Source organism: Myodes glareolus, chromosome 14, assembly GCF_982192425.1.
Source record: "Myodes glareolus chromosome 14, mMyoGla1.1, whole genome shotgun sequence".
Lineage (NCBI taxonomy): Eukaryota > Metazoa > Chordata > Mammalia > Rodentia > Cricetidae > Myodes > Myodes glareolus.
In genome coordinates this window covers 32,135,296-32,148,202 of record NC_142039.1, presented here as the reverse complement: position 1 = coordinate 32,148,202, position 12,907 = coordinate 32,135,296, and the positions used below count along the sequence as shown (strand labels likewise).

General features: G+C 47.5%; 1 protein-coding gene across 1 annotated transcript in view; it reads left to right on the top strand.

The window, feature by feature from the left end:
* The window catches only part of Gpr137b (G protein-coupled receptor 137B), a 32,343-nt gene that overhangs the window by 10,880 nt on the left and 8,556 nt on the right, over nucleotides 1-12,907 (top strand). The window contains exon 2 of the mRNA XM_048460907.3: nucleotides 8,326-8,375. Within this exon, the coding sequence (XP_048316864.1) occupies nucleotides 8,326-8,375 (50 nt within the window). The remainder of the gene's footprint in view (nucleotides 1-8,325; nucleotides 8,376-12,907) is intronic.

The window sequence follows — 12,907 nt, the reverse complement described above, 5'->3', positions numbered from 1 at the left end:
TTCAAGGGGTTGGGTACAGACTCTTAAGAAGGTTATATTTTGGAAGGATTTTGAAGGTTTCTGTAGAAGAATTTTTTTTTCTTTCTTTTTTTTTTTTTTTGGTGGGAGTGGGTGATTTACAGGTAGGATCTCAATAATATACAGCCCCAGGCGAGGCTCAAACTCGCACGAAATGATCCTTCTGCCTCAGCCTGCCAAATGCTGACATTACAGGTGCATACCCACACCTTGAAAACAAAGGAGGAATTCCAAATCAAGTATAAGTTAGGAAATGCCATGGAGCTCTTGGAACATAGTTGGAGCAGTTACGTCTCTGGGGACAGCAGGTTTGCAAAGGACACTGTGACACACGGGAATGTAGGTAACGCGGGCTGTTTCTACCAGGACCAGCTATTGTGACATTGGTGAAAGAGAATGCCAGTGCCAACGTGAAGCGGCTGTTGAAAACACGGGTTATTGGGAGTTCAGAGGGTGTGAGCCGATCTGTGACATCCACAGCCTGTGATTTATTAGGGGAGAGAGGCAGAGGTCAGCCACTTCTCAAAAGAACTGCGTCACACACAGGGGCCTGTCATCTAGAAGGGTGTGGTGAAGGGCCTAGGGTTCCTGGGGCGGGGGTTCTTAAGGTTAGTTGTAGTTGGAGGGTAGTGAAGAAGCCAGTTCAGGGAACCATGCAGGACCCCCACATTCCTGTCATCTGTCAGCTGCAGCCCGACCAACAAGTCACTGAGTGCCACCTAAGACCTGTGTGACACTGTGACACCCTGCCCGGTCCTGCTAGGACAGACAGACACTGAGAGGACTTTATTACTGTCTTTTCCCACTCCTTCCCTTTCCTCTTATTGGAGATTGAACCCAAGTTCTTTTGAATGTGAGGCAAGCGTGCTATCACTGAACTACGAACCCAGCCTCTTTATTCTTATCATTTTCAGACAGGTCCTCACCCAGTTGACCAGGCTGGCCCTGGACTCAACTCTGTAGTCCAGGCAGACCTTGAACTTAGATCCTCTCTCAGCCTCCTAAGTGGCCTGCATCATGGTGCCCAGCTCCAGGTAGAACTTAAAGAAACAGAGGAACTGGGTATGGTGGTTGTGGGGCTGTCAGCTCAGCACCTGAGAGACAGAAGAAGGGTGTTGCGCCTTTCAGGCCAGCCTGTGCTAACTGACACCCCCTCCCCACAATAACAAAAGGCTGATGAAGTGAAGCTAAAATTACAAGGAATTTGCAGGCCCCTTTGTTTGTCTGGCAAAGGCCCGAAGTGACTGGCCTGCAAGACCTGAGGTGACAGGCCTATGGCGTCTCTGATGAGATTGCTATCCTCCTCCTTCAGTCTACTCCTGCTGTATCTCTCCCACTGTGGGGGAATCCCCTGAAAGCCCTGTCTCAGTGTTGGGAGGGGAAGGAGGAAATGCCCAGTTCCTGACCCAGCTTCTCAGGGCGTCTGGGAGCCTGTCTTGGTCAGTGTTCTACTGCTGTGAAGAAACACATGACCAATGTAGGTGGAAGTTTCTGTCCTGACCGTCTGCTCCTAAAGAACCACTCAGAGTCTTAATACTAATTATAAATGCTCAGCCAATAGCTTAGATTTGTTACTATCTAACTCTTAAATTTAAATTAACCCATATTTCTTATCTGCCGTCTGCCACATGGCTCATGTCTTGTTATCTCATTTTCTACACATGCTGATTCCCTTCCATCTCTGACATCTCCTCTGACTCCGCCCTTTTCCTTCCCAGCATCCTTCGTTTGGCTTTCCCACTTAACTTTTTCCTGTTCAGCTATTGGCCTTTCAGCTTTTTTGTTAAACCAGTCTCAGTGACAAATCTTCACAGCGGACAAAAGGATTATTCCACAGCAAACCAAGATGACTCTTATAAAAGAAAGCATTTAATTGGGGGTTGGCTTACAGTTTCAGAGGTTTAGTTCATTATCATCATGGCAGGAAGCAGGGCAGCACACCAGCAGGCATGGTGCTGGGGAAAGTAGCTAAGAATTCTACATCCTGATCCTCAGGTAGCAGGAAGAGAGAGAGCCCAAAGCCTACCCCCAGTGAAACACTTCCTTTAACAAGGCCATACCTTCTAATCCTTCTAATCCTTTCAAAACAGTTCTACTTCCTGGTGGACTAAGTAATCAAATATATGAATCTACGAGGCTACTCTTTTTAAATAATTTTTATTATATTTTTTACTATGTAAAACAATTTTTAACTTGAAATATATTTCGATCATATTTTTCCACTTCCCCAAGTCCTTCCAGATTCTTTCCCCATCTCTACCCACCCAATTTGAAGTTCTTTCTCAAAAAACAAATCCCCCCCTAAAACCAAGAAAACAAAATAAGCCACCACCCAAAAAGAAGCAAAACAAAATGCCAAACTGCAACCAATTAAAAGCATACAGAAACCAGTGACATCCATTATATGCTGGTCAACTACTCCTGAGCATGAGACCTGTCAAGGAGTGGTTGATACGCCCAGAGTCAATCCAATAGAGAAAACAGATTTTCCCTCTCCCAGCAGGTGTAAGTGACAACTTATTTGTTAACCTTTACCATAGGGGCTGGATTTTCATTCATTCATTCATTCATTTAAAAAAAAATAACAAAGTAAAATATAATAAGATAAAGGAAGAACTATCAAAAACAAAAACTATCACATCAAAGCTGGACAACACAGACCAAGAGAAATAACAACCAGAGACCCACTTATTGGCACACTCAGGAATCCCATAAAAGCACTTAACTAGAAGCAGTAATACATACCCAGAGGGGTGTGTGTGTGTGTGTGTGTGTGTGTGTGTGTGTGTGTGTGTATGTATATGTATATATATGCACGCACGCGCACACACACACACACACACACACACACACACACACATGGTGCAGACCCATGCTAACTCAGCTCTGTGAGTTCAGATGAACTCCTGTTGATTCAGAGGGCCTTGTTTTCTTGGTGTCCTCCATCCCCTCTGGCTCTTACTCTCTGTCTGCCTCTTCCACATGGTTTCCTGAGCTCTGAGGAGAGGGATTTGATGGAGACCTTTCATTTAGGGCTGAGTGTGCCAAGGTCTCTCACTTTCTTTGTAACATCTGGCTGTGGGTGTCTGTATTTGTTCCCATCTGCTACAGGAGGAAGCTTCTCTGGTGGTGGCTGAACAAGACTTTGATCTCTGAGTATAGCAGAGTCACTAGGAATCATTTTATCACTACATTATTGTTTCTTTTTTTAGACCAGTTTTTTGGTTTTACCTAGTCCCTGGGCTGTCTAGTGCTTAGTCCTGGGTTCCATCTCATGGAGTAGGCCTTTAAGACCAAATGAGTTATTGTATGATTAGTGGTCACTTTGCACCAGCATTGCTCTACATATCTCGCACCATTGAAGATGAAGGGTTTGTGGCTGGCTTGGTGTTTACATTTCTCTTTGGAAGTGTGTGGAGGACTTCCCTATGACAGAGACCCTGGAACGTAGGAATGACAGCTCTGTGCAGGTCCCAGCTGGACATCTCTGTGTCCAGTGAGCTGTGTGGGTGTTGTCTTCAGCCACGGGGCCTTGCTGTTAGTTGTGGAGAGCAATCAGTAACAAACTATAGTCTTGGTAACAGCCGGAGTTGTTTGGGGATTCCAATGGGGCTCCTTTGGCCAACCACTCCATTAGATGTAACCCAGTCCTGGTACTGGAAGCTCTTTGGTGACAGGAGATGGCCAGCTGGACTCTGTTCCCTTGTGGGGGCCACTCTTATTCAAACCACCCCAGGCCATGGCCTGACTTACTCCATCCTTTCGTTGAGTCTCCTGCCTCCATCCTGCTCAGATCTTCAGTCTTAAAATTTTAACCAGGGCCAACTCACACCCTCAAATAACCTCTGCCTGACATGTCACCTGCATCCATTTTTAAAGAGTGGTTATGTCCAGATTTGACTCACGGCTCCCACTTCCCTCTGCCTGTGTGCATTCTGGGTATGCACTTCCCTCTCAGGCCTTCCCCAGCTGCCAGACCCAGTGGCCACAGTCGATTCATAATGCCTCACCTCTCTGCACATGTGACAACCCTCCTTGTCCCACATTTCTGCAGACTGACCTTGACTGCTGAATAGGCCCTTCTGACTCCTCTCTGTTCCTCTTTGCTCTTTGCAAAACAAAACAACAGCTTAACTAGGGGATAATTCCCTTGATTCCCCTACTTAAAAGGGCACTGCATTTAGAGTGGGACAGCTATCACTGCAATCACCTAACTGCCCAGACAGCCGCCCACCTACAGCATGGCTTTGATTTGCCCATCTTTGCTTCTGCCGAGAGCAGTTCTCATTGGAACCCTTCTATGGCTCACACTTCCTTAGATGTCCTACCACCTCCGCCTCCGCTCTTCTCATTCCTGTGTCCTCACAGTTCCCATCCCACTGCCCCACACCCGTGTCTTCACACCTCTCTGTAACTCTTCTACATTCTACCTACCTACATCCTGTCAAATCCCACGAACCCACAAATCCAAGCGCCCCCTCTTCTCTATCCTCGTATCTTTTAGCTCCTCACACCTTCCATGTCTGCTCACATTCCCCACATCTCAACCGCTCCTTCCCCATACTTCCCCAGCTCTCTCTCCTCACCTCCCTTCCTTTCTTCATCCCTCCTCACATTTTACCTTTTCTCATCTCCTTCACTTCCGCACACTCGCATCTTGATGCTTTCCCACACCTCTCTCCCCTCCTCAGACTGTCCTGTACCCCACCGCTCCACACCTCCCCCACCTCTCCACCCCTCCCTCACCTCAGACCCCTCTGAACCCCACCTCTCCACACCTCCCTACCCCTGCTTTTGATCCCCTCTTTTATCTGATACCTCCCTTGGTCTTTCACCTCCCCACACCTCTCAGATCTCCTCACACTGGGCTGTTGTTTGCTTCCCCTCAGACTTCCCCACACCTCACACTTCCCTGCTTGTCCTCAGACAAGCACCTCCTGTCTCCTCACTTCCCCTCAGACTTTCCTGGGTCTCACATCCCTCCACACCTCATTACCCGGCCTCATGCCTGACTACCTTTCTTCCTCTCACCCTTTCCTAAGCCCTCCATCTTCTTTTCCCTCTTCTTTCTTCACTGTTTGTTTAGGATACACCTGTTTGTCTCCAGGTCAGGAACCAGCTCTTCCTTTCCACAGTTCTTCAGAGGCCAGCCAAGTGTCCTTTGACAGGCCATTACAGTTGTTTGCTTAATCTCTTGTTGAATTCACCCCTTAAGCAGTCAGGTGGTGGGGGTCTCCTTCCTTCAGCTTTTGTGGCTCTGACTTTGTATCCTTCAGGATATGTGTGCTGTCAGCAGCTCTGTGAACTGCAACAGCGTGATTCATCTTTGCCTCCCCACCAAGGAGCTTCCTGTATTTCCAGCTGAGCTCCTGGAGTCAGCGCAGGCTCACGGAGGTGGGTAGTGGGATAAGAGGCCCCAAGGACCAAGATGTCACGTGAGGCTGGTTTCCATCCATCTTTAATGAAGGCCTGCAGACAGAGTGGGTGCACAGGACGGCCTGGAATTATTACCGCTTTACAACTTAGTGCAGATGTGTATGTCTTATAATTAATGAGGACAAAATTATGCTCAAAATCTTTATATTTGCATTGATATATCAGTATGCTATCTATCACATATCTGTTCTCACGTCACTAGCATCTGTTTCAGTCATCAGTAATTTCTGTAAACTTTAGGGAACTTAAGTTTAAGGATAAGGGAAGAGGTCTGAGCACAGTTTGCGGAGCCTGGCTGCATTCAGACGAGATGCCATTGCCACACATGCAAAGTGGGTGGAGCTTTTTGCTTTGAACTTGATTTGTTGGCTTGGGAGGATCATGGTGGTGCCGTTCTATCATCTGGGATGCCTTCTTCCCTTCAGGCAGGGATGAGACCTTAGTGGTGAGTTAGGGTTGGTAGCTTAGTGTCATCTTTGGTAGCGGCAGGTGAGAGGAGCGGCTTTCCTATTTAGTATATTCCTAGGATTCATGTCCAGGGGCTAAAACGTGGATATTATTTTAAACTTGCTCTTCCTCATCGTTGTTGCCATCCTTGTTGGTGTTGTTTCTCAGGCTGCCGTGAACACCCCATCTCTACTGCAGGGCGGTGTTCCTCAGCGTCTGGTTCTCTGAGCAGCCATTAGGGAGACTGAGTGATTAAATAAGTTTGGAAAACTGACATACAGCATGTTTCTTTTGGAGACTGATGTTATAGCAGTCTTCTTAAAGGCTCTGAGAACTCCTGTAGGGAACAGGTATTTTCTGGGACCCCAAGGTCAGTGGGTAAAGATGCCTGCTGCCAAAACTGATGGCCTGGGTTTGATCCCTGGGCCCCACATGACAGACTTTGGCCTCCACCTGCATGCACGGCACATCTGTACCCATATACATGCAGACACAAATGATTTAAGAAGATAACTATGTTTTCTAATGTTTCTAAATGTATTTGCTCACATGACCATATTCTCAGTTTCCAATATTGTTTATTATTGATTACCAGTTCTGTTGGGACAGTGTAGAGGTTCTGCCTCAGGGCTAATCCTCACACGTGGGTTGCTGTGCTGAAGCAGGCGAATGTTTCCAAGACGTGTGTGCTGGAAATGGGAACCCTGACCTTTGTGTGGGACTGGGAAAGGATTTTCACGGGTTTTGGCTAGGGTCATTGAGTCCCACCTGAGTCCATTCAGTGTGTCCTTTACTGAAAGTGGGCAGGCAGAGCTGCAGGACCAGGGACTTCTGGAAGCACAAGAAATCATTTCCTTATTTGTAAGGTACATAGTTGGTGGGGCTGTATTGACCAAGGGACTGTGGGAATTGTTTTGTATCTCCTGAGTGAAGACACCATTCTGCACATTCCAGAGAAAGTAGACACAGCATTGGCCAAGGCTGGGAGTGAGCTGGGATCCCACAGGAGCCTTGGGCCATCATTCATAGTCTTGTCCATGTCTTCGTGTGACCTAGTGCTGCACACCTGCAGCACTGCTGAGGGCAGAGACGATGGTGGCTTACACACCTGCGGCTCTGCTGATGGTGGCCCAGTCTGAGACTGAGCCCACAGCCTGTAAGTCTGTGCTCCCGCCAGCTGCAGTTAGAGACTGTTTTAGTAGTTCTGTATATCTGTACACATTTTCTTCAGTGGGACTGTAAGCCATTGAAGGCAGGGCTGGTCTTTGCCTTCTCTTTGCTGACAGCATCATGGATGGAGCCGAGCTCATGGGATAGGACCACTCACTTGTGTCTAGGCTGACAGTGTACCTCCCAGAGGCTGATGTAGGAGTCCCTTCTGTATTTGTGTTGCTTTCATTGGTTGAATAAAGAAACTGCCTTGGCCTTTTGATAGGGCAGGAACTTAGACAGGTGTGGGAAACAGAACAGAATTCTTGGAAGAAGGGCAGAGTGGCAGATGCCGTGAATCTCCGGCCTGAGATAGACATAGGTTAGAATCTTACTGGTAAGCCACAGTCACGTGGTGATGCACAGATTTAATAGAAATGGGTTAATCAAGATGTGAGAGTTAGCCAATAAGAGGCTAGAGCTAATGGGCCAGGCAGTAATTTAATTAATACAATTTCCGTGTGATTATTTCGGGTGTAAGCTAGCGGGGCGGCTGGGACAAATAAGGGACCCCGCTCCTACAACAAGAGGCACCATGGGTAGAGATGGTTAGTCTCGTGGTAAGCCACCAGAGCATTGGGGACTTGTAGCTAGTGAGTTAAAGAAAGCTACATACTTTGAATGAGTCCCTGACTGTAGCACAACATCAAATAAAATGATGTATTTCCATGATGCCATGATGAGATCAAGGTTTTTTGTTTTTGATTTTGTTTTTTTTTTTTTTTTTTTTTTTTGTATGTGACAAGAGTCTTCTTGCCTTGGCTGGCTCTGAATTTTTGAGTTTCCTGAGTGTGGGGATGGTGGTCATATACCACCATGCCTGCTTCAAAAGTCATGTAGTTTCTGTCTTTTCTTCATTGGCTACTTTAACGAAGTCTCATTTTTTTGCTTTGGTTTTCTGCAGTCCTGGGAACTGAGCCCAAGACCTTGTATGTGTTAGGCAAGCACTTGACTGAGCTCAAGGATTTATTTGTATGTATCCTCAGTCCTCATTTTACGTTTCAAGACAGCTGAAGCTGACCTTAAACTCACTTTGTAGCCTGGGCAGTCCTAGAACCTGGTACCTTCTTTACCTCAGCCTTTTGAGAACTGCGTCTCAGTGTCAGGGAAAGTGCCCGGTACCTGGCTGTAAAAGGAAGGGGACTTTAAGTGATGGGGACATTTTGTTGCTAAACACTTTATGCCCCAATCTTCCATGTTTTTCTGTCATTGCAGGTGATTTTCAAAGCCAAGTCAAAATATTCTCCAGAATTACTCAAGTATCGGTAAGTACCCTGGAACGTTGCTTCTCAGACAAAAGGTCAAAGTGTATGTGAAACCTGTTCCATCTACTGGAGTGTGTACACTTACCCTCTGTAAACACCAGACAGCCCTGCAGTGGTCCTGTTTGCCTAATGGAGTGCTCTCCTTGTTCATGAGAGCCGGCACATTGCTGGGTTTGCTGGAGTCCTGTGGAACAGTGTGCACACACTCACACACACACACACACACTCACACTCACACACACTCACACACACTCACACACACACTCACACACACACACACACTCACACACACACACACACACACACACACACACACACACCAGGTTTGTCTTGCACTCCCTGCCCTCCTTCCTCAGCCTCCTGCTTGCTGGCTTTGCAGGTATATACTATCATGCTTGCCTGAAACACTATTTAAAACAATGTAGCTTTTGGTCGAGTGCTCGCCCAGCATGCATGAAGTCTTGAGTTCAACTCCCAGTACTATAAAAACCGGATGTGGTGCACACCTATGATCTCTGGACTCTGGAGGAGGAAGCAGAAAGATCGGATGTCCAAAGTCATCTCAGCTAGATACCAAGTTTGAGACCGTTCTGGTTTATTCTAGATGCCCAGGAGAAGGCCGTGGTCTGAGGGACTCCTCGAGTGACAGGCTCGGTTTATGGGAAAGGGTGATTGTGTATGTTCCTCCTGATGGTCTGCGACCTTCCATGCATTGTCAGAGAAATTGTCATTCTCCAAGCTTAGAATGGTCAGATCTAGGTCAGGTGTGATGGTACACACTTGTAATCTCAGCCCTTGGGCTACTGAGGCAGGATCCTGTGTTCGTGGCCTCCCTGTGCTGTGAATTTTGAGCTAATCTGGGCTCATGAGACCCATTTCATCAAAGACAAGCAATAGTGAAAAAAAGCAAAAGAAAAAAAGGCCTCAGAGAGGGCTGGGGCACATTGCAGTCTTTGTGGGCTTGCCCCAGAGCACTCCACCACCACGGGCACAAAACACTGGAAAAGTGAATCCTTGTGTCACCACAAAAATGTACACAGATTTCACTTCCACACAAGTGGCCTTCCACATCTGTGGAGTCAACATCAGTGGGTCAGAAATACTCGGAAACAGGCTGATGTCATGGCTCTGTGGTTCTGAGTGTGTACTGCTCATCCAGGGGACCCCAGTTCCATCCCCAGAAGCCATGTGTAGAGAGTGTAAAGAGAACCAGCTGCCATAAGCTGTCCCCTGATTTCCACGTGTGTGCTGTGGCACATGTACCCACATATACCCATTATATACCCCCTATGCACACTAAAACTATGACCCCCCCCGCAAAAAAAACCCAAACTCTCAGAAAGATATTGCATCAGTACTGAACATAGACACATATTTTCTCGTCAGTCACTTGCTGTATATCGGTTATCCTGCATGACACAGACTTGATTTAGGTTATACAGGAAAATGTGCATAGATTCTGTGCAAATAGGCCTTTTTATGTAAGGGTTGTCCAGGCATCCTTGGATTTTGGTGTCTTTGGTGTCCTGGAATGACTCTCCTGTAGATACTGAGAGATGACTGTGTATGTAATGAGGATTCTACAATATTTATTCAACGCTCAATCTATTTAAATGCTTTTGAGAGTGTATGTGTATGTGTGTGTTTGTGTTTATGGGGAAGCCCGAGGATGCTGGAAGTGTTGGCTCCCTCTGGAGCTGGAGTTATATGGTGCTGTAAGCTGCCTGCTGTGGGTGCTGGGGATTGAACCTCTGGAGGAGCATACACTCTCCTAACCACAGAGCCATCTCTTTGGCCACCAGAAGAGTTACTTTTTTATCCCCAGTCTGTATCCAGGAAACAAGTTCAGAAAACTGTGTGTGGATTGGGAGTCTGTGCCCAACACTGCCTGCCTGCAGTTTGTCTGTTCTGATTCTGTCACTGCTGCTGTGTCGTTCTCTGTGTGTTTCCTCCACACCATTGAGCAGGAGCTTTATCCCCTAGAGGCTGGGATGTTGGGGCCAGGAGGTAGAGTATCCGTAATCTCAAAATTACAACACCAGATCACCTGAATGTGCATATGAAACATAATTGGTTTTTGTTTTGTTTTGTTTTGTTGTTGTTGTTGACACATGGGGTCTGTTCCTGAGATACCTCACTCAAATTTATAGTCCCAGCTTTTAAAACAACTTAATTTTATAATTAATTAATTGTACTTGGGATTAAACCAGGGCTTTGCATAGTTGCAAGCATTTTGGATGAGGGATACTCGGTTTGTAATGAGTAGAAAGCTGTTTTATGGTAACAGCCCAGCTTGTCTGTGCTCTGACCATCATCTTTTGTGGCCTCTGGATTAGTGGTGCTCAGCATGGGAAGAGATGAAAATGACGCTGTCTCTGCCTGCAGCTCCTCCACCCCCCAGGACCTGCAGCGATGTGAGCTGTTGAGGTTCTGTGTCCTCCAGACAGAGCTGTCTGACCTCTTCTGTTTTATAGGGTAGGGGTGGGAGTCTTTGATGGAGTTTCAGTCCCCCAGTGCCTGTGTCCAACCCCAATCACATACTCCTTCTGGTATGTCGGGATCTCATTTCTCCGGGCCACATGTTCCTCCTTCCAGGGTATGCACACACACACACTCTGAGCTCCTTGTCATTAGAGCTGGCTGGCCTATGTGGCTTCCCCTTTTCATCAGATGAGCCGGGGGTGCGTGTGGCTCTGGGTACAAGGCTGTGCAGGGAGGCATCCACAGTCCCATCTACTTGGAAAGATACCCTTTGTTCATGCCAAATTGTCTCCAACAAGAGGATGTTGTAGTTTGGGAGCCAGTTATCTGATGCAGGGTTTTGGGCCTGAGCCCTTCCTTCCGAGGCGAGATTTCATGTATTACAGGCTGACCTCCAATCAATTCATTAGACTGTCACTGAAGATGGCTGTGAACTTCTGATCCTTTTCTGGTTCTACATCTCAAGTGCCGGGATGACAGGCGTGCATCAGCACTCCCAGCTAACTCAGCACTGGGAATCAAACCCAGGGCCTTATTATACGTGCCAGGCGAGCACCCTAGCAGCTGAGCCACGGTCTTCCATCTCAGAATATACAGAACAGCGGCAGGAAACCCCGCCTGTAGTGGCGCGAGCACAGTCAGGCCTCAGGCTCTGAACCTTGAGTAGGTGGGGGCAGGCATGAGTTGGTTCTTAAATCTCTCTGGTTGTCAGTCATGGGAAAACTGTGGAGTTTAAGTGTGAGGGACCCAGGAGAGCAGAGAAAATGGAGTGTGCATGACCGTCAGAGGCAACAAAGATCTCTGTAGCAGCTGCTGAGCTGAGCTACAGGCTGTACTGGAAGCCAAAGAGCAAAAGGCTTTGTGGGGGGCTGGAGAGATGGCTCAGTGGTTAAGAGCATAGCCTGCTCTTTCAAAGGTCCTGAGTTCAATTCCCAGCAACCACACGGTGACTCACAACCATCTGTAATAAGGTCTGGTGCCCTCTTCTGGCCTTCAGGCATGTATACATAATAAATAAATATAAAAAAAAGGCTTTGTGGGATCATGGCTTCTAACTGGTGTTGAGATTAGAAGCATAGGTCACTTGCACCAGTCTGTGTGTGTGTGTGTGTGTGTGTGTATGTGTGTGTGTACACGCGAAGGGGGCGGGGTACGTGCATGTATATGTGTTTACCTGTGCACTCAGAGGTCAGGGGAGGACGTTGATATGGTGCGTCCAGCTCTGTCCCAGTCCTTACTCTCTTGAGGTCGTCTCCCACTGACTCTGGAACTCAGCAGCCGACAGTTTCCATCTGTCACCCTAGCCATCTCCAGTTCCTGGGGTTGCAGGTGTGTATGGCCATGCCCATTTTGTGAATGTTCTGGGGATGTGAATTAGTGCTGAACTAAGCCCTCAACGCCAGTCCGTTTTGGAGCCACGCAATTTCACTCTTTTTTGCGTTTCTACCGCATGGATCTGCGGGAAGAGATATAACGGGAGCTGCGAGAGGAACCTGAGGCGAGACCCCGAGCGCCAGGGAGGCGGAGCAGTCTGCATCACCTGTGGCGGGTCTCTTACACATGTGTAGCTCTGAGAAACTGTAAGCGGGAAGTGCCAGAGAAGTGAACAATCTATGGCTGTAGTTTGATAAGAACAATCCATTTAGCGTTTATTAGTTGCTGTGGCAGGTTTGTGTTGTGGTTTTCTTGCACTGTTTGAGCTCAGATCCGGGTCTCTGTGCTAGGCAAATGTTCTGCCACTTAGCTCTGTTCCCAGCCTCAGCTGCGGCAGGGTTTTTTTTTGTTTCGTTTTGTTGTTTTAAAGCTGTATTCATTTTATGTATGAGTGTTTTGTCTGAGTGTATGTGTGTACGCCTCGTGTGGGCCTGGTTCCAGTAGAGGCCAGAAGGCGACTTCTTGGGCTGGAGTTACAGACAGTTGTAAGCTGTCATGTGGGTGCTGGGAATTGAACCCAGGTCCTCTGGAAGGAAGAGCAGCCAGTGCTGAGCTGTGTCTGCAGCCCTGGTGGCAGGCTTTTACTGATGGGAGCTCTCTGCAGCTGGTGAGCGTGG